This window comes from Electrona antarctica (genome assembly GCF_951216825.1).
Source record: "Electrona antarctica genome assembly, chromosome: 22".
Taxonomy (NCBI): domain Eukaryota; kingdom Metazoa; phylum Chordata; class Actinopteri; order Myctophiformes; family Myctophidae; genus Electrona; species Electrona antarctica.
In genome coordinates, this window is record NC_136805.1 from 20,549,318 (window position 1) to 20,571,678 (window position 22,361).

The 22,361-nt window shown below is 43.6% G+C and overlaps 1 protein-coding gene across 1 annotated transcript in view; it reads left to right on the plus strand.

The window, feature by feature from the left end:
- Positions 1-517: 517 nt before the first annotated feature.
- The window catches only part of LOC306915673 (carnitine O-palmitoyltransferase 1, liver isoform-like), a 29,188-nt gene continuing 7,344 nt past the window's right edge, over positions 518-22,361 (plus strand). The window contains exons 1-12 of the mRNA XM_079493175.1: positions 518-750; positions 8,880-9,025; positions 12,158-12,297; positions 12,934-13,105; positions 14,414-14,515; positions 14,950-15,087; positions 15,504-15,581; positions 16,357-16,464; positions 17,422-17,509; positions 20,298-20,493; positions 20,958-21,146; positions 21,802-21,907. Coding sequence (XP_079349301.1) covers positions 8,885-9,025; positions 12,158-12,297; positions 12,934-13,105; positions 14,414-14,515; positions 14,950-15,087; positions 15,504-15,581; positions 16,357-16,464; positions 17,422-17,509; positions 20,298-20,493; positions 20,958-21,146; positions 21,802-21,907 — 1,458 coding nt within the window. The 5' untranslated portion in view covers positions 518-750; positions 8,880-8,884. The remainder of the gene's footprint in view (positions 751-8,879; positions 9,026-12,157; positions 12,298-12,933; positions 13,106-14,413; positions 14,516-14,949; positions 15,088-15,503; positions 15,582-16,356; positions 16,465-17,421; positions 17,510-20,297; positions 20,494-20,957; positions 21,147-21,801; positions 21,908-22,361) is intronic.

A 22,361-nucleotide genomic window follows, 5' to 3' on the forward strand; every position in this document is an offset into this window, starting at 1 on the left:
TTGGATAGATTGGGGTCCCAGTCAGAGATATATTGATTACTTTATTATTGATATTAACAGTTTGCAAATGGTTGGTAGGCCTACAATGGTATGATTCCTATACAATGAACAATGGTGCTAAAAGGATAACACAACATTCATTGTGGTGTATTCAATTCATCAAGATACAGAAGGGTCCATTTGGACAGCTGGGCCGCTGGTGGTCCCCGGACCCGATAAAATGGCAAATGGTGCATTTATATAGGCCTAGCACCTTTATCCAAGGCGCTTTACATTAGATTCACCCATTTACACACACATTCATACACCGATTGCGGCAGAAGCCATGCAACTGATACAAGGTACCAACCAGCACATGGGGATCAATTTGGGGTTCAGTGTCTTGCTCAAAGACACTTCGACATGTAGACAGGAGGAGCAGGGATTCGAACCGCCGACCCATGGATCATTGGACGACCTGCTCTACCTCCTGAGCCACAGTCCACTGAGAACAAGTGCGCGCGCCGCGCGGGTATCTATCCACTCCAGAGATAGCCTCGGTCCCAGTCGTGAGGTTACGGTCCAAGGCACACAGCAGCACACTAGAGGAGGTGGAGTGGAAGGAGAGAGTGGAGAGTCTGAGGTGGAGCCGGAGGAGGAGGCTGCAAGAGAGAGAAGACGTCACGGGCCACGGATGATCCCCTGCTGTTGCTGTTGCTGCATGACTGTCTGACTGACTTCTCGAATTTTCGTTGTCCATAAACTAGACAGGTACGCTGCTGACAAAACAGCATTTTACTTGATGTACGGCGTGTTGTTTGTGCATCCCAGGTAGCATAGGAATGAAATTCTGGCGTTGTTGGACGCGTTTAGACTGAGAGAGGCGGTCCACCGGTTAGCTTCATCGATGCTAGCGTGTCGTAGTAGGGTTTGTGCATGGGCGCGCGACAGATGGAAACACTAACTAGCCTACTTGGTAATGATTGATTATTATATATAAATCATAATAATAATAATTATAATAATACAGGCGAATGGAGTGGCATGCTTAATATTGGGCAGGGCTCGCGTCGCGATGTTTTGTGTGCTTTTTATTGAAATAGCATAGTTGAATCAATGTGTGTGTATTTGTGGTCAGTACGTGGTCACACATCAAATGGTGGTAGGTTTCCATCACAACCATTCATAAGAATCTGTGTGTCTGTGGGAAGAGCGTCCATAGTTTCCCGTAACCGTTGGAAGGCTCAACAACAGCAGTGACTTGGTTGGTATAAACGTGGCAACATTAATTGTAATAATAGCATAAATAATAATAAAATATGATGTTGGTGACATTTGCCAATGGTATAGTTATAGTATATGCACGTGTTTCCTTTTCCTTGGGGTAAACTAAACATGAACAACTTGTGTTATTATATGAATACTTCCTCAAGTTCATCCCTTCAAGTTGACCAGTTTTGCCACCATATCATAGGACTTTCGTTACGCGATATGACTCACTGTGCATGTAGGCTATATTTATTTAGATTTGATCCACATTGCTCTTACTCTATGTTGAGCAGTTACTATACAGGCTGTCAATCTACTTCTACTGTATATATAGGTCAGGTCAGACTCAGGATGTAATATGTCACCGTTTCCTCTAATGTGTTATAGTTAAATGTCGGCATCAAGAAGAGCATTTCCTTTGCAACGCTGATGGGTTCTCCATTCTCAAATGTGTGAATTGAATGTGCATTTGGAGATGTTTGCAGAACAGACTAGACTAAATAAAGACATGCAAAGCATCAGAGGAAAATGGCTGACTGGCAGATGCAGGACGTCTTGTTCTGTTCTCATAATGACAGAGCAGAGCTGCAATAAATGCTAGACCATAGGTCACTTAAAATTACTAATTAAATCAAGTGAAACATTGACAAACTAGAAAAAGTGCCCTTCTGGGCACAGGTCTCCACCAGGAGGATAGGAGTGTGTGATGTTTGGCAAAATGTTTAGGAGCAATATGTGTGTGTGTGTGTGTGTGTGTGTGTGTGTGTGTGTGTGTGTGTGTGTGTGTGTGTGTGTGTGTGTGTGTGTGTGTGTGTGTGTGTGTGTGTGTGTGTGTGTGTGTGTGTGTGTGTGTGTGTGTGTGTGTGTGTGTGTGTGTGTGTGTGTGTGTGTGTGAGACGCGGCTTGGCCTGTTGTAGCGCCACCATGAGGCTGATTTGAAAAGTGGCAAGCCAATCGTAGCCAATGAGGGTGGATTATGAGAAATCAAACAAACCCGTCTTGATCACATGACTATGGAGAGCATGTGTACCGATTTGCGTGAAATTTGGATAAAATCGGAAGGAGTAATATTAGAAAATGTGTTTTACATATGTCGACCTCCTGGTGGCGCTATAAAGAGCAGATGTGAAAAAGTCCAGGCAAAGGTTTTTCCTTGGCCTCTAGGGAGTTGGCATACAAAGTTATCCACAGATCCGTGCAGTTAGAGGTAAAAACACTTTTCCGCCAGTTATAGCGCCACCATGAGGCTGAGTTGAAAATGTTCATGTGACATTTCTTCCTCGGCCTAGTGGGAATGTGCGTGCACAATTTCACGGAAATCACACGATGTGTTCATGATTTGCAGCATTTTGTTTGCAACTGAGCACTCCTGCAAACTTTGGAAGCCAATCTTAGCCAATCAGGATCGAGTCTGAGAAATCTGAAAGACCCATTTCGTTGAATGGCTCTAGAGAGACTGTGTACCAATTTGCGTGATGTTTGGACAAAATCTGTAGATGTACTGTCCAAAAACTTGTTTTGCACAAAGCAGCCTCCTGGTGGCGCTATAACAGGCCGTTCTGGACATTTTGGGGCAGAGGTTCATCGGCATCCAGGGAGTGTGTGCAAAATTTGGCATCGACCGGGTTAACGGTGCCGGAGATTAGCTGTTCACAGACGGACGGACGGACACACGGACGGAAACACGGACACACGGACGGACGGAGTGCAAAACATACTCTCTCCCCATGCCTTCGGCCTGGTGGAGACAAAAAGGCAATAGCTTACAGTAAAACTAAAACTAAAAAAGTTACTTTCTGTCTAGATTTTGCACTTGAGTTGTAATGCCACTTAGTTTTCTGACCTATGACAAATCAGTATGTGTAACTCTTACACAGACCCAGAGATGAGAGAGAACCAAGACTCATGTGACATCAGCTGATAGCTCACAGTTCTTTTATTAGCAGAGTAATGGGAGTAATGATGTTGTAACACTGTGCAAAAAAGATGTGTATTCCCATATTTATCACTGTAAGTGATAAGTGGTTTTATTTTCTTACAATGAGTGGCTCTATATTCTGATAGCAATCATTGCTATAGAGTTAGAGTATTTGTAACCGGGATCTCCCTGTCTCTCCAGTCTCTCTTTAGCAACATTTTCAGGTCGGGATACTAATTTTATGTAATCAGGAAAGAGAATATAATTGGGAGCCTCCATTAGCTCCCAGTTACTGCCTGAGTACAAAACACTATACAAAGCAACCAAAGGTATGGCACCTTCATACAGTATCTTGAGTCACCTCTTCAGATTCCACCTTAGCCCGTAGCACTTGCCCTAGCCTTGATGACCTTGCAGGCTTATGCAAACGCTAAAAGGTAAATTTGGATACAGGATAAACAAGTGCAACTAGAAAAAGTGCCCTTCTGGGCACAGGTCTCCACAACTTGCGGAGTTGTGGCGATTTGTACAAAAGGGGTACAAAACGGGCTACTCGTGAAAACTTTAGAAGCCAATCGTAGCCAATCAGGATGGATAATTATGAGAAATCAAATCACATGATCACATGACTATGGAGAGCATGTGTACCGATTTGCGTGAAATTTGGATAAAATCTGAAGGAGTAATATTAGAAAATGTGTTTTACATATGTCGGCCTCCTGGTGGCGCTATAAAGAGCAGATGTGAAAAATTCCAGGCAAAGGTTTTTCCTTGGCCTCTAGGGAGTGTGCATACATGGTTTTACACAGATCGGTGCAGTTATAGGTAAAAACACAAATCGGCCAGTTATAGCGCCACCATGAGGCTGAGTTGAAAATATTCAAGTGGCATTTCTTCCTCGACCTAGTGGGAATGTGCGTGCAAAATGTTACGGAAATCACACCATGTGTTCATGATTTGCAGCATTTTGTTTGAAACGGAGCACTCCTGCGAACTTTGGAAGCCAATCTTAGCCAATCAGGATGGAGTCTGAAAAATCTGAAAGATCTGTTTCGTTCAATGGCTCTAGAGAGACTGTGTACCAATTTGCGTAATGTTTGGACAAAATCTGTAGGTGTACTGTCAAAACATTTGTTTTGCACAAAGCGGCCTCCTGGTGGCGCTATAACAGGCCAATGTGAAAACTTTGGGGCAGAGGTTCAGCTCTGGCATTCAGGGAGTGTGTGTGCAGAGTATGGCTGCGATCAAGCCAACGGTGCCAGAGATTAGCTGTTCACAGACGGACGGACGGACACACGGACACACGGACGGACGGACTGAGTGCAAAACATACTCTCTCCCCATGCCTTCGGCCTGGTGGAGACAATTAGAAGAGATGACACAAAGGAATGAGCAGGCAATTTTTAACTAGAACACTATAAAATTGAAGCTAATAAATGCTTACTCTCTCCTGATTGGATGACATTGGCAACCCATCTGAAAATCTATGTCCTGTTTATTGATTTTTTTTCAGAGATGGAAAGACCCGGAAACCCCTGTTACTGAACGCTCGATAGCTAGCAATGATTATTATCAGAACATAGACCTTTAACCTCTTCACAAAACACCTTTTGTTTTAACCCACAAATATCACTTACACACCCTGACATCTTGTGGTATTTGCCCATTAGAAGAATCCCTGTTTTGTGTGCCACAGTATGCAAATGCCTCTACATGTTCATGAGGTCAGCAGCCTGAAGAAGTCACTTGCTTGTTGCCATAGTGATGATGATTTATTTGTCCTGTTTATTTCCTTCATCTTATCGGTCAGGCTGTATGGGAATTGGTGTGTTTGGTTGTGTGTGTGTGTGTGTGTGTGTCTCATGTGATGTCACATCATGTGCCAAATGTCTAACTTACTGTAAATGACCACAGTAAAATGTAGATTTAGAAAGATTATGTCCAGAGAACTCACTGAATGAAAGTAGGAAGAGGAACTTGGAACGTGTCTGTCAAAAGTCTGAGTCATGCCTCTGGTGTGTGTTCCTGTAACCTTTACTGTACCTGTCCTTATCCCAACACCCCATGGCTGCTTACCTTTTACCCAATTTATACCCTCCCCCCTCTCTTTTCTTCCTGCTTGCAATCTTCGCTCTCTCTCCCTGCTGTTCCATTCCGCTCTCTGCCTGGTAGTTTTCCATGCGACACAGTGTTCGAAGATGGAAGAATGGATTGAAAACGCTTGTTGCTGTTTGCAGGCAGGCATAACTCTGGATATTTATCAGAGAGAAGAGAGGAGCACGGGCAAAACTGTGCATTAGTCCTCAAGTAAAAGTATGGAGTCAAACCTGGGTAGTATAAGTCACATGGTCAGACAGGCACTTGATTATCCTGTCGCATCTTTTGAGACAGGCATTTATTTCTACCCAGAGCCGGCTCATATTGTACTCGCTGTTGTTTACTGTACCAAATAGCACTAAGCCTGTAACCTAATCACAAAAGTCCTCACAGGCTCGACGTTTGTCATTTTCTTCAATAACAAAATCCATAGAAAAGCAGAACGTAAGCTCCACATCGAGTTGCAGAATTGGAGTTTGCCAGAGAGAAGTCAGGGGATTAGCACGCAGCGCTATGCTGTCTGCTAAAGCTCTCTTGATTCTGTATTTATTTTCAACCAGAACATATTGAAATATTGGTGTGAAAAATCTACCCAGGGCCAACAACATTTTGTAATCCATCGCCAGTTCTGAACTGAACAGAAGGCGCAAGTTGTTGTTTTTTTTTAGTTGTTTTGTCCTGTGCTGGCACCCAAAGAAAGTCTCTGGACTAACCATGGCTGAAATTCACTGCTGTGAGTCCTTGGCACAGAGCAGGACTGTGAGGATGGCGTGCGTGCGCGCCTGTGTGTGCGTGTGTGTGTGTGTGTGTGTGTGTGTGTTATTTTCATGCGCATGATGTGTGGTATGCAAGTGTGCTTGTATTGTCTGTGTGGTCATTTGCCATTTTTAGATGTTGCGTTTTGTCCACTGTCCAGCCAGACTGCCTGAACCCCAGGGCATTATCTGTAGCCTATTTGTGGAGGGAAATCAATTCCCTTTGTGTGGGGAAGCCATAATAGGCTTAACCAATATCAACCAGACAGCCAGTCAACATACCAACCCATCAACCTCCAACAACGTCATGCTGACCTTTGTGTTAACAGGCTAACAATGACTAATATACAGTTATACACTATTATGTGTCTCCTGAGCATCTTCTAATATCCGAGCATCAGATGATCATCATGCTGACGCAAACTCACCCAGTGCATTAGATCCACCCGTCAGTCATTATTCAGCACGTACTGCAACCTTTGGGAGCCAGTCTACATTTAGCTGTTTAGTTGCAATGTAGCTGATTGAATTTTGAGTCACAACTCAAAAAACCAAGCTGTGACTGTGGGCTGATTCAAATGTGACACTCACTCTCTCTTGTTTATTTTTAGTTATTGTCTCTTCCAATCAACGAGGGCACCTTTTGACGATATAAACGTAGCTGTGGAGAAGGTCTTGTCCATATATTATGGTGTCCTCTCGCTTAGTCAGATTTCATCAGATTTCGAGTGTTTGTGTATAGTGTATACTGTGTGTAAGGACAGAAATGGCCACTTGTCTGTACTACCAAATTCACAAGATGTGCCGTGCTTTATTCCACCCCTAAAACTTGATCATCAAGTATTATGAGGGGGAAGGAGGAAGATTTCTTTCAAAAAAGTTTACAGAAAGTGTTAAAATTATGTTTTTATGTGGCCACATCCACCAGTTCATTAAGTATACATGGTTTTCACCTTAGCACCACCCACCTGAACTTAAGCCTCGCCCACAGCTGTTGTTGTATGATAATGTGGGAGGGGTTAAGGTTATGATGTCACTAAAATGGTGTAATTTCGATTGGGCTTTTTGACTCAAAAGCTTTCAGCTTTCAGGAAGAAACCAACATACATAGGGAAGACATATTTGAATATTATAACCACACCCGGGGTCTATTAGACCAGGGGTTCTCAACGTTTTTGGCCGGGGACCCCCGGAAATGCTTTGGCAATGTCTCGGGACCCCCGGAAATGCTTTGGCAATGTCTCGGGGACCCCTGCCCCGCCCCCTCCCGATCCCCAATATGAATTGACTGCTACAATAACCTTAATAATAGAGACAATACAAATAAATACTGAAACCAGATATAATCATTAGGGAGGTGTATGCATGTACTATGTGTACCATGTAAACTCTTCATTCCCATTTTCCAGCCATTCAATTGAACCCCCCCAAATACTGAAACCAGATATAATCATTAGGGAGGTGTATGCATGTACTATGTGTACCATGTAAACTCTTCATTCCCATTTTCCAGCCATTCAATTGAACCCCCCCCCCCCCCCCCCCCCCCCCCCAAATGATTTGGCGACCCCCGCTACCCACGGGTTGAGAACCCCTGTATTAGACTAGTATTGTTAACTCCATAATCACATGCAAAACAAAAAAGTACAAAAATTAAAAGTCTGTTTGTCACAGACATGCCGGTGTTCTCTGGCATTGCCACCAAACATTTAATGATGTTTATTGTCTCTGTTTGCCTTGCAGCTAATCCACTCTTAACATTTAAACAGGTGTTGTTTGAACACTGCCATGAACCATGTAGGTGAAATGAGCTTGACGGCCAATTTGGCTCTCCAGCTGAAGTTTCTCTGTCAGTGTTCCTGCGTCTGTCTGTCTGTCTGTCTGTCTGTCTGTCTGTCTGTCTGTCTATCATCGCTGTCAGGTGGAAATATATGTTCAGGAAATGGACCTGTGCTCCACTTCTATTTATCCACAATTATTATCTAGTCACAAGCTCATGTTAAGAATGTAGTTTCGTTAAATATTTATAAACCCGCAGACAGACTTAACCACTTTAAACTTGCCCATCCCTATTTTGTTTTTTCATTATAGGCAAAAACATCAACAACATTTTAAAGAGATATCCCAAAACTTCAAAAATAGCATTGCAATCACACATTGCAATCACACTTCGCTGTGAGATTGCAGATCCACAATTTTGCTACTTTTACGTGACACTGCTAAGTATAAAACATTTTATATGGACATACACGGTTTCATGCTATGCATGTTGTCTGTGGGGGAAGGCTGAGCTGTAAAAAGGCGATAACATCACTCAATGCCAAGAGTGTTGATGATTGCTGCTGGCAGACTGAGCTTTTCAGCTGATCTCAGCACAGTGCAATAGTGGTAATATGTCTTTTTCATTACAATAAATGTCCCCCTCCCCCACCCTGACTGTTAGCCTACTCGATACAGACCCCAAAATGTAAACACTCTTGCTCTCTTTCTCTTTTTAGCCCTGCGAGTGGCAGGGCTCTAAGGATGGCATTGATGTAGGTCAGTTGATCAGTCCGACTCTCAACGCATAAATCCAGATACTGTATGCTGAAAACTACTATATTGGGATGGAATTGCTGTGAACCTTCATGCTCCCCATTTGACAGGTTTCGGCCAAAAGGTCAATTTCCACACAAGGTTTCTCAAAATCGAATGGCCGTGTTGTCTTGAAACTCTAAGGATTGCACTGTCGCTCTGTTCAAAACACTTTGGTAGATCTGGTAGGATTTAAGGAACAGAATGACCTCTTGGGGCTGACCTTTAGAATCCTTGTCTTGTTCTTCTGTTCTCGACTCACACACACTTTTTCTCTCTCGTTCCAGTGATCATGGCAGAAGCCCACCAGGCGGTGGCCTTCCAGTTCACTGTCACCCCGGAGGGCATAGACCTGCAGCTGTCTCACCAGGCCCTCGCCCAGATATACCTCTCTGGCCTGCGCTCCTGGAAGAAGCGCCTCATCAGACTCAAGGTACCGTCACTACCACCAAAATCCATGGAGAGCGGCGCGCGCTCAGCATGCTCTAGTTCTTTCAGTATTTATTTTACCTTTCCAAGATGTTGTGCAAAAATCTAGAGATGCACGATATAATCGGTAGCGTATCGGAATCGGCCATATCGGCCATAAAAATACCATATTGGTATTGGATTGGTCTCAAAATAATCCAGATTATTTTAACAGATGTAGATGACACAATAATAATGTGACCGTCAAATGGCGAAATTCTACATTTAATTTGTCATAGTAATGAAAACAGACACTAACTTGGAAAAAGAGTATATGTATTGATTGAGTACATTATTAACTCCTTAACAAAGATCCCCAGTCAAACCTTTGGTCTCGAGCGCCTCCACCAGTGGCTGTGTCTCTCCGTCACCATCACACAGTTTAGACACAGTTTAGACGTGCATTGGTCAAGCTCTAGAGCTTGACCAATGCACGTTTTGGGGGCTGATGTCGATCCTGTTTTTGGCAACTACTTGCCACTGATTACCGTTGCTTTGACCAAAATCAGTCAATATAGGTAACCTATCCGATCTACAAGCTCACAACGTGTCACAGCACAGCATAAGCTTTTAGATATATGCTGTTTTTCTATAATGACATGCCCAAAATAGGGACTCTAGATTGAAAGTGGTTAACAATTGGGACACTTCGACTGCTTAATTGCTGATATATTTGTTTTTAAATAATGGCCGATATATCGGCCAAACTGATATATTGGCCGCGCTCTAATTAACTCATCCACCAACACGTTAATGCCTACTGTCCTTGTCAATTAATTGTCAAGTGCTGTCATCATCGTGACAGCACTAGCTGTCGCTTCTCTCTAATACGCAAATATGCTGTGAACCTGATGCTTGTGCACACAGATGCTTGTGATATGCCATGATTTAAAACTAAAGCCAAAGAGCATTATTGAATGCACATAAGCCACTCTCACATTCTGTCTCTGTTCCATCCTGGTGGGAGGTAGGGAATCTTTATTTCTGTCTCCCCTCTCTGCAGTGACAGGGCTCAGCTGTGTAAAGTGTATCAGCAGTGAGCCACAGATGTAGGAAACTTGCATGCACGCACGCACGCACGCACGTACGCACACGCACAGTGGAGTGGAGAGAATTCTGCTGCGTATCAGCAGTGCGCCAGAGATGTAGGTTTGGGACACTCTTTGAATAGACCTCCACCACTGTAGCATCCACCCACCCAGAGTCTACACACATGGCACATGCATGCATGTCACACACACACACACACACACACACACACACACACACACACACACACACACACACACACACACACACACACACACACACACACACACACACACACTGGAGAGAATTCCACTGCACAGACATTCTTCTAGGGGGGAAACGTATCTGTCCTTATCTGAACGTCTGTCCTAGGAACTTATATATTGGGATATACTATCCTCACAGTGACCCAGTGATTTGTGTACTGTACATGTACAGTTAATGCTTTAAACAACTAATGAATAATGGTGTATTTACTTGAATTGTACAATTACAAAATATTAAAATATAAGACTTGAATTTGCAAATGTGATGTACTAAACAGTGCTCCTGCTGTTTTCAGCCAAATCATGCTCGGGAGAGATGGAAAGAGAAAGCACAACAATCATTGGACTTTTGACACTCTAAACCATTCACAGAGGCTCTGCATTTAGTAAGCTAACACCGGCAAACTATGACACAGTGGCAGCTACTTGTGTATATATATATATATATATATATAAGTGGAGCAGTCAAGTCGAGTGAGGAGAGCTGAGTGCAGCACTGAGTGCAGCAGGCGGGGCTGCTAGTACTATGAGTGTGCGTGTGTGTGCTCACGTGGTTTGTGTGGCCTGTGTGTCTCTGCAGTGCGAGAAAAATGCATGTTGTTTTCTTGACTTTTCCACTAGGCAGGGACAAGAAAGGTCATAGGAGAATGCACGGCTGGTATCAATAGTGCGTGCGGCACATGAATATTGAAAACGTTTCAAATATTCAGTTGTGACAACTCGACTCAAAACTTTTTTGTTGCTGCGCACACTAGAAGTAAATGAATACAAAATTCCAACCGAAGTGGATATAGGCTATTAGGCTTATACCTTCATATACCCTCCAATCCATCACTTGTCTGTCTGAGCACAGTACAAGGCCATTTGAGTGTTTATTGTCTCCACCAGGCCGAAGGCATGGGGAGAGAGTATGTTTTGCACTCCGTCTGTGTGCGTGTGTCCGTCCGTCCGTCTGTTACCAGCTAATCTCCGGCACCGTTAACCCGGTCGATGCCAAATTTTGCACACACACTCCCTGGATGCCAACAATGAACCCCTGCTGCAAGTTTTCCAGAACGGCCTGTTATAGCGCCACCAGTCAGACTTTTGAAAAACACATTTTCTTTTATATTACTCCTCCAGATTCTGTCCAAAAATTCTGCAAATTGTTACACAGTATCTCTAAAGTCATGTGTTCAAGACGGATCTGTCCGATATTTCATATTCCATCCTAATAGAGCGTCGCAGTTCCGCCCCCTTTCATGACGACGCCAGGCCCAGGAAATAATTCCCAATGTGTTTTTCCCATAGACATTTCAAAACGTATTTATATAAAGACCTTATAAGCGTCGTACAAAGCCAACTCGAGTCGTGACAAATCATGACAACAAACATACAAAGAAGAAAAACAACAAAAAAAGTGTTGTAACCTGCCGTTTTTTTCTACTTTGCAAAACAAATCATCCAATTGCCATCCAAGGCGTAAGAAGAAATGGCACCCTTTTCACATTGGCCTATTATAGCGCCACCAGGAGGCCACAACCTGACCTACCCTGGTGGAGACCTGTGCCCCGAGGGGCACTTTTTCTAGTTGACAGATATATCTCATGTTGTGGGAATAGCAAACAATAGGAGGTTGCTTCCCTGCATGTTTCTAGAAATACTCAAAACAGAATGAAACAAAGACCCTTGGACACTTTAGAAAGCAAACCGTTGGTGGCAATGGCTGCACTGCCTAAGACTGGGGAACCGCAAAGAAATGTTGTGCAATTGACACAAATCAAATCACTATAATCTAATCTATATTCTCTCCCCTTTGACAGAATGGTGTGCTAACAGGAGTGTATCCTGCCAGCCCTTCCTCCTGGCTTTTCGTAGTCATAGCCATCCTGGCTACCATGTACACACGCTCCGACCCCTCCATGGGCCTCATAGCCAAGATACAGGAGCACCTGCCCGTCAGGTAACATTCATGAAAGCCAAATATGGCAAAAACAGGCCTAATTTCATGTTCCTGCACTGGTGGCTATCTGTCCTCTTTTCTCATAATTTGTCTGTCTTTCATTCTTTGTCTATCTCTTGTTATGTTGTGTTTTTCCTCTTCATTCTACATTTCCATTCCACCTCTCTCTGTCTCCCACTCCCCCCCCCCCCCCTCTCTCTCCCCCCCATCTTTCTTTCTGTGTATCTGTTCTTCCTCACTATTCTATCCATAAAACAGATTTTGCGCTCACTTACAGTATGACTGAAGGGACCTAGATTGATTCTAAAAGCAGAAAAGAGATGTATTTGAAGAAAAACGCAGTAGGATGTTTTTGCTATCACTGTGGTGAGACAGATAGGTCTTCATCTCTTCATGTCACATTCTGTCTCTTTCTCTCCCCCACTCGCCTCCTCATCGGTGTTTCCTTTCTTTCTATTTCCCCTTTCCTCCAATTACTCCCAATTATCTATCTTTTGTTGCATCCTCCACTCCCTGCCTCTTTCGCCTTACCATCTGCTCTTCCCTTTTACCCTCATGCTCCTCTCCAACTCCCCCTCCATTCCACCCCCCCCATCTCTCTCTCTCTCTCTCTCTCTATCTCTCTCTCTCTCTCAGTCAGTCTATGAGTAGCCAGTGTCAGACGGTGGTGTCGGCGGTGGTCTTCAGCACCATGCTGTGGCTGTCGCTCATCTTCACCATGCGTTTCTGCCTCAAGCAGCTCCTCTCCTATCACCGCTGGATTTTCGAGCAGCACAACAAGATGTCCAATACCACCAAAGCCTGGGTGGTCAGTGTCACACACACACACACACACACACACACACACACACACACACACACACACACACACACACACACACACACACACACACACACACACATATACACATACACACAGTGGAGATAATTCTGCTGCGTATCAGCAGTGCGCCAGAGATGACACACACACACACACACACAGTGGAGTGGAGTGGAGTGGAGAGAATTCTGCTGCGTATCAGCAGTGCGCCAGAGATGTCTCTCTCACACACACACACACACACACACACACACACACACACACACACACACACACACAGACAGACAGGGTGCATGCCTGTGCACACACAGTTTATTTTCCACTCTTTTCTTTTACCTATAGCAGGGGTTCCCAAACCTTTTTGGCAAGAATTTGGAAGATATTTTTCCAGGTACCCCCTCATCCTCGCAACACCGATAAGGATATTTGCAACCTTACATTTAGATGCCATTGGAACTATTTGTATTAACACTTTTCAATCAAAGTCACAACACATGTTCACAACATTTATTTAAGAATTACCTTCCTTGATGCATCAATTAAGCGTCAACGACCATCAGCTGGTCAGTCACTCAGCCTCTGCAGCACTCTAATAACTGAAAGTGACTGCATGGAGTCTGTTTCATTTCTATCCAAAAGCCCTTGAATGGTGGAATATGATTAAGGATTACTGTGATTATGGTAAGCTCACATATCACACATACCATAATTCACTGACAAAAAAAAAAGAACATAAAAAAAAAAAAATCTGAATTATTTCGTGGACCCCCTGGCTATGCGTCGCGGACCCCCAGGGGTTCCCACTTTGGGAACCACTGACCTATAGCATCCCTATCCTGGGCCATGTCATACTCATAATAGGCAAACATAGTAAGCTAAATGTGTCGTTTTAGAATGTTTAGATTCTTTCTTTTCATCTGGACTGGCCTTTAAGGGTGTCATTAAACTAAAGTGTGTTGTTTTAACCCATTTTGACCTGAGATCAGATTCTAAAAATGTCTTCTACATCCTGACAGTTTTCTGAAAAAGCTATGTTTCTATGTCAGTCGTTCTTCGATTTTTCAAAAATAGCAGACCTACAAGCTCGTAGCGCACCACTCGGTGGCACGTTATGAGCTTGTAGATCTGCTATTTTTCAACAGCTAAATTATAACATACAACACCAAAAGGGGTTCCCGCACAAAATGGGTTAACACACCGATGATGTTACTAGTCCATACTGCTTCAGGGTGTGTTTAAATATTTATCATTTACATAATGTGTGTGTGTGTCTCTACTGCACTGTACCCATGCCAGGCGCTAGTGCGGATCTTTTCGGGCAGACAGCCGCTGCTCTACAGCTACCAGGGCTCCCTGCCAAATCTCCCTCTGCCTCTCATCAAGGACACAGTGATGCGGGTGAGACATGTTGATGATGAGGGGGGGTGATGGTGCACTGGACACGGTGATGAAGGGGAGACATGGTGATGGGGGGAGGGGCAGTGTTGGTGCACTGGACACAATTATTCAAATTACATAATACATGAATACATATTTACAAACACAACGTTAAATCCGTTTTGTACTTACGGCAATGTGTTTTTTCTATGATATGTAGCTCTGGCATTTGTTGGTTTACTTTGTGTTCCTTTTGACTATTCACGTGGCAGCCATTTTGCTCTTACCTCATACTTGGAGGTTGGGAAACTCCACACCTCAATCAATTGTTGCATAAAAAGAGAAATAAATTTGCTTTGGATGCCTAGGGCATTACCAGTTGACCATTGTTGAGCAGTAGCGTTATGGACTAAACGAATGCTGCGCTGCATTTCATGTTGTCTACATGTGTTCAGTACTTGGAGTCAGTGCGTCCACTAATGGAATCAGCTGAGTTTGAGCGTATGACGAACCTGGCCTCGGAATTTGAGAGCAGCCTCGCTCCCCGGCTGCAGTGGTACCTCAAACTCAAAGCCCTCTGGGCCGCAAACTACGTAAGTAGTCGACTGTTATGCTCTATTATCACTTAAACAAAAATATTCACACAGCAAATATACATCACATTTCCAGAAGTCCAAAGCACATTTAAAATCCCATTAACTATGTAGATGTTTGGTGCGACAGTGCAGTTTGAATAATTAATTCTAATTGGATGTAGCAGTGGGTACTTCTGTTGCTGTCTTACACTCTCTCTCTGTGTGTGTGTGTGTGTGTGTGTGTGTGTGTGTGTGTGTGTGTGTGTGTGTGTGTGTGTGTGTGTGTGTGTGTGTGTGTGTGTGTGTGTGTGTGTGTGTGTGTGTGTGTGTGTGTGTGTGTGTGTGTGTGTGTGTGTGTGTGTGTGTGTGTGTGTGTGTGTGTGTGTGTGTGTGTGTGTGTGTGTGTGTGTGTGTGTGTGTGTGTGTGTCTCTAGGTTAGTGACTGGTGGGAAGAATACATTTACCTTCGGGGCCGCAGCCCCCTCATGGTCAACAGTAACTATTATGGCATGGTAGGACCATCCTCTTGCTCCCATATATTACCTCCTGTCGGCACAGCACAATGTAATGTACAGTACTGTACACCATCTTGCAATTTAACTGTAGTGTCTGATATTTAGTTTAGTTTAGTTATGTACTGGGCATGACGTGGTCTGGTTAATCGAACAATAATTTAACAACAAAACCACAAATCAGAAGTTAAAACTGGATCTGTTTCTGAATTCCCTATAGCTATAATGTTGCACAATAGGTCCTGGAGCTATCGACGAATCCATGGAGCAGTGCCCTGTAGGCCAGGTGCCCTGTGTAGGCCTCAATGCTGAGGTGTAAAGCTGCGCTTAATGGTACACCTCAGCTAAGGCTGTGCCCAGACAGAGCACCCCTCCATGGATTCGTCTATACAAGAGTTCTGTGCATCATTATGTGGATGAGGGCTGGGAGCTGTCTGCTCCCCGAGTAGCTTGTTTAACTAGCGAGCACTTTTGCACCTGACCCTGACTTTCACTGGCTCTTTCTTGCTCTCTAGGACTTCCTGTATGTGACTCCCACACCCATCCAGTCTCTTTCTTGCTCTCTAGGACTTCCTGTATGTGACTCCCACACCCATCCAGTCTCTTTCTTGCTCTCTAGGACTTCCTGTATGTGACTCCCACACCCATCCAGTCTCTTTCTTGCTCTCTAGGACTTCCTGTATGTGACTCCCACACCCATCCAGTCTCTTTCTTGCTCTCTAGGACTTCCTGTATGTGACTCCCACACCCATCCAGTCTCTTTCTTGCTCTCTAGGACTTCCTGTATGTGACTCCCACACCCATCCAGTCGGCCAGGGCGGGGAACACCATCCATGCCTTCTTTCTCTACAGACGCCGACTCAACAGAGAAGAGATCAAACCTGTGAGTTCAGCTGCTTTCCCACCTCAAATGTTCACCATGAAAGCTACAGCACCATTACAGTAGCCTGGCTAATAAGCCAGACTAATATCACACAACACTGTCGCGGTATATTAGTCTGGGCTGGCTCCACTTGGATTTCATTTCCCGGGGGGCGGGTTCAAACATTTTCTCTTCGACGCAATTGGTCAGAGCTACTGTCAGTCAAAGGTCTCAAGCATTGAACGTCACTGTACCAAAGCCCGCCCATATTGCATACCGTGTCCCGATTGGCCCGACCTGTTCTCGGTTGTAGGAAAGAGGCGTGCTACTGAGCCTCGCCAGACCCTAATCCGCTGGCAGGCAATTTTTTTTTTGCCAACGGCTGATTCGGTCTGGTTTATTAACCAGGCTACCATTACAGACCACAGACTCACATATTAATCTCTAATGTTTGCTGCTTTTGCTGTTTCTTGTTTACCCCCCGTTTGAAGGGGCGATACTATACTTAAGCTAGTAGCCTATACAGTAGCTAAAGCTCTTATACTGTCTATCTGAGATTTCATGTTGTTACCAGCTGCTCCAATGTAGTGTGTACTGTATGTGTGTGTTTAATGTGCATTGAGCATCGGTCCATCCACATTTGTTTTATGTATGTGTAGGGCTGGTATTTCCACCCTGGGGGGGGGGGGGGGGGTTGGTGTGTGTGTGTGAGAGAGAGAGAGAGAGAGCACCCTCTGCAAGCCATGGAGTATCCATCTCCATTCCCCTTTATTTTGTTATACCACATTCATCCCTCACCCTTTGTCCCCTTTCTACCTTTCCTTTGCTTGCTTTCCTACCCCCCCCCCCCCCTTTCCTTACTGTCCCTCATCTTATATTCCTCCTTTTTCCTTTTATTCCCCCCTCGGTTTTGCATTCCCCTCCTTCTGCCCCCCCCCCCCCCCCCTCCCCCCGACCCCATCTCTCCTCCTCTCCCAGAGTCGTGTTCCAGGCACTGTCATTCCTCTGTGTGCTGCTCAGTGTGAGAGGATGTTCAACACCACACGCACTCCTGGAGAGGAGACCGGTAATCAGATACGCACGCACGCACACACACACACACACACACACACACACACACACACACACACACACACACACACACAGACGTTGTATTAGCATACGACCAAGGTGTGCATTATTCCCGATCAGCGTCCTAAGTAACACTGTGCGCACTGCTGATGCACTATAACGCCACCATTAACCATCAACACGCAGCCACAAAACCTGCCTGGGGAGAGAACGAGTTCACACTTTTTTATCCAGTAACATTACATAACACAAGATACATACAGGAATCGGTAAAGAAAACGAAAAAAAGGCAAAGTGACTGTGTGTGTGTGTGTGTGTGTGTGTGTGTGTGCGCCCGTGCCCGTGCGCCCGTGTCTGTGAGTCACTGAGTCATTACATGTTCACCCCACAACCCATGAATTCATCTGTCTTCATCTTTCTTTTGGTCTCATCTCGGGGATGTTAGTCAAGGTTTCTGTAAAGGCTATATTTCTCACTAACCTCTTTTTCTCTTTCTAACTCGTGCTGTTCTCTCACCCACCTCTCTCCCTAAACATGCTCCAATTTCTTTTGGCTCCCTTTTCATCTAATGTTTAATTCCACTGCTCCCTTTGTTTATTCTCTCTCATACATCTTTATGGGTTCCTCTGTCGCCTCCATTCTTTCCTTCTCTTGTTTCCTTCCTTTTCACTGGTCCCTCTGTCTCTGTCGCTCAGTGGTTGTTGAGGTCTTCGGTTCCTTGCTGTTCCTATCAGTTTGAGCGGATGTTCGACTCGTGTCGAATCCCCGGAACGCTGACAGGTAGTATTAATTACATTTCCTGCCGCCTGACTAGCCCCAAATTCCCAATAAATAATCATGATTTCAGATCAGAGCCACACATGGAGAGTTTAGGAGATGTCAAATATGCTCCATGCATTGCACAGTTGAAGTCAGGATCTGACGCTACGGCACTGCTCCATATCTCTACTGTAATTCCTGACTGTACTCTCAGTGGTGTAAAGTAACTAAAAACATGTATTCAAGTATTGTACTAAATTATTAATTACATTATTAACTTAAAGGGGCATTCCACTCATTTTCAACATTTTACTATGTCATTAATATACCTTAGAGCTGTTGTGTGGAAATAATAAAAAGTCCCCCCCATTCTGTGTTTCCTAGAACTAGAGGTCTGAAAAAAATCATTAACATGGTGAAACACATCTTGATGATGTCATCAAGATGTGTTTCACCATGTTAATGATTTTTTTCATAATTACAGTTCTAGGAAACACAGAATGGGGGGACTTTTTTATTATTTCCACACAACAGCTCTAAGGTATATTAATGACATAGTAAAATGTTGAAAATGGGTGGTTTTCCCCTTTAATGTAATTGTATTGAAGTATATAGAACATGTTTTACTTAAGTAAAACATTTCTATATGCTTCTATTACAATACATCTTAGAGTAAAATATTGTACTTTTACGCCACTACAATTATTTGTTAGTTAAAAAACATACATTAACCACTTCAGCCCTATTTAAACTTTGGCTATTTGAAAATGGCCGATCTACAAGCTCACAATGTGTCGCGATGCAATGCGTTGTGAGCTCTGCTATTTTCTATATATTTTTATACATTTTAGACAACTTGTGAACTGGATATGATGAGTGCTTTTACTTTTGGTACTTTAAGTATATTTCGATGCCAATACTTTTATACTTTTACTCAAGTAAAGTTTGATTACGGTTCTTTTACTTTACTTACTTTCCCCACCACTGCCTGTAATAACCAAATGCTAAATAGTGCCAATAATGATTTTGCTTTAGACACCTTTATAGCAAATGCAGATCGTTCTCTTTTGGACCAGTATAATTATTTTGCTATAATCAAATTCTCATGTGACATTTACTTTTAGCACAGTGGTTTTCAACCTGTGGGTCGGTACCTGATTTTGGGGTCAGTCTACAGTCTGTAGTCACCGCTACAGACTGAGAATCATGATTGACAGGCATGTCCCTCACATAGTTCCAGTCCATAGAGGTACCCTGATTAATCAGGCGATGTGGGCAGTAAATACAGAGTCATGGAATAACACACACGCTGTGGGTTCTCTCACACCCTTCAAATGACTAATATTCTTTTGACATTGTGCTGTAGGCAATAATGTTGCCTACAGCACCTTTAATTCAATTATCAATGGATAAATCACACAGTGGAAGAGTGGCGCAAGATAATGTATTTAAATGATAAATATTCACACAGTATTTGTAACCTAACCTACAGTAGTATTCAACTGTCTCAGTCTTTGTAAAAGAGCCACCTGCAGGTTTGAACTGGTCTGGTAAAACATGGTAAAACATTGCATACACCAAAAAGTGGAAGCGCTAATCAGTGTCTGCGCTCTCAGAGCCCTGTGATTGACAAACACCACTATTTAGTCAAATTGATATACTTTGCACCTTTTGTACCTGTTGTGTACCACTGTTTTTGCATTCATGCTTTTCCCTGTGTAATGTAATGTACTCTATCGTACTCTAACGTATGCTTGTTTTTTTTGTGTGGGGACTGTAAATTAGCATTTTTGCTAAATACCGTGTATTTACATTATATTGATATTGTCGATTATTAATGCGGTGTCCCGTCAAAACAAATCAAGTAAAGTAATGTTAAATAAACACTGAGGATTTTACAGTGTAGTGCTTACCCATATCCCCCCTCTCCCACGTGCAGCAGGCGTTCAAACTCCTTCGCCTCCACTGACACCTACATGACCTTTCTTTCTCATCCCTATCCGTCCATCTCTTTCAACGTGAAGACACGGTGCAGCACTGGCAGGACAGTGAATACGTGGTGGTGTACCACAGAGGACGTTACTTCCGGCTGTGGGTGTACCACGCGGGGCGGCTCCTGTCCCCCAGGGAGATCGAATCCCAAATCCAGAGGATCCTAGACGACGACGCGCCTCCTTCTGCCGGGGAGGAGAAGCTGGGAGCTCTGACCGCCGGAGACAGGTCAGTCCCACCGCTTACTAAAGTCACATCTCTATTATATGATCTATTGTTCTGTATTATCGGCTCATTTCAGGAATATTGTCAACTGTCAAGAGTGCTACTACTCTGCCTCTTGCACAGCATTTCTGTAATGTTGTTGATCCAGGAAAAGAAGGAGTCACCTAACTTTAAAATGTCAACTTACTGTGCAAATGGATTTGTGTCCTTTGTTTTCTGTAAAACTGTCCACCCATTGCATTGCTCTAGTCTACGCCCTGGTCCTCTTTATTGTGATCCGTCCTGAGATTTCTTCCTTTACCTGCCTAGGGTTTTATTTTACCCGATTGAGGTGCTAAGCTAAGGGAAGGGGTGTCTTTTGTTTCCATTGTGGGCCTGTAAAGACCTTTAAAACATCCATTGTATGCTTTATCTAATAGTAATAATTGTTGTAGCAGTAATAGTTTCTCTTCTGATTCATTTCTCAGAATTCCATGGGCCAAGGCCAGGAAGGAGTACTTCAGCAGTGGGGTGAATAAGCGTTCGCTGGACTGCATTGAGAGAGCTGCCTTCTTTGTGACCTTAGATGATGATGAGCAAGGAATGATGGGAGAGGACCCGGCGGCTAGTCTAGACCGCTACGCCAAGTCCTTGCTCCATGGGAAATGTTATGACAGGTACAGAGCCGTGAAAAGCGTATTAGGTACCTTTTATTAAACAACTTTGATGAATTGTCCATTCTCATTGGTCAGTCGGGACATTCTACAGTCTGTTATTTCCTGATAGCAGACCGTTGTTCTGAATAACAGACCGGTGATCTGTCTCTGTTTTTTTGGAATCATTTAAATATTTGATTTATTTTTGTAAGTAGCCATGTAATAAGCTGGATAATGAAGTCAGTGGTTCTCAAACATTTTCAAGTCGAGGATCCCCAAACCCCCAAATCCCCAAAATGTGTCAGGGACCCCTATAAGAGAAAATATGTGTACAAAAATAAAAGTTGTCACATTTGTTTTTCTTCTATTTCACAATTATAAAGTATAAAATAGGAATTAAGTGGTTAAACTGATTTGCATGCTATATTAACAAATTTGCCTGGGGATCCCCTGGAACCCCTTGAAGGACCCCTGGAGGTCCCCGGACAGACCCCACTTTGAGTAGATTGAGCACACACAAAGCAGACGTCCTGGTCCTGCTTTAATCTGAAGAGGTCACTGTACATTCTCTCTTGCATATAGCTATAGTATAGTACTATAGTTATAAAATAGAGATGTGGGGATTTCTCCTGCATTGGTTCACCCAACTAATTTGTTTGTGTTCGGTGTCACACAGGTGGTTTGACAAGTCCTTCTCAGTCGTGATATACAGGAACGGGAAGAACGGTCTGAACGCAGAACACTCGTGGGCCGATGCACCAGTCGTAGCACACCTATGGGAGGTTAGTGACCCCAATGAGCATGGGTTACTGCCGAATTTTTTAATTTTTTTGAAAATGTATGAATTTTCTTTCTTTCTGGAACAGAGTATGACGATTATGCAAAAATAATTGTGATTATCTCAAATAATTACGATTAGTCGATTATGTAAGGACATATAGAGCGTCGCAGTCCCGCCTCCTACCCTGGACCAGGAAATGAAACCCAATGCATTATTCTCATAGACATTTCTTAAAGTATTTATTTAAAGACGGTTACGCCGCGGACAAAGCCAACTCGAGTCGTGACAACTCATGACAACACAAACAATATTTTGGACCAAACAAATAATTACAAAGAAGTAAAACAACAAAAAAAGTGTTGTAACCTGCCGTTTTTTTTCTTCTTTCTAATTATTTGTTTGGTCCAAAATATTGTTTGTGTTGTCATGAGTTGTCACGACTCAAGTTGGCTTTG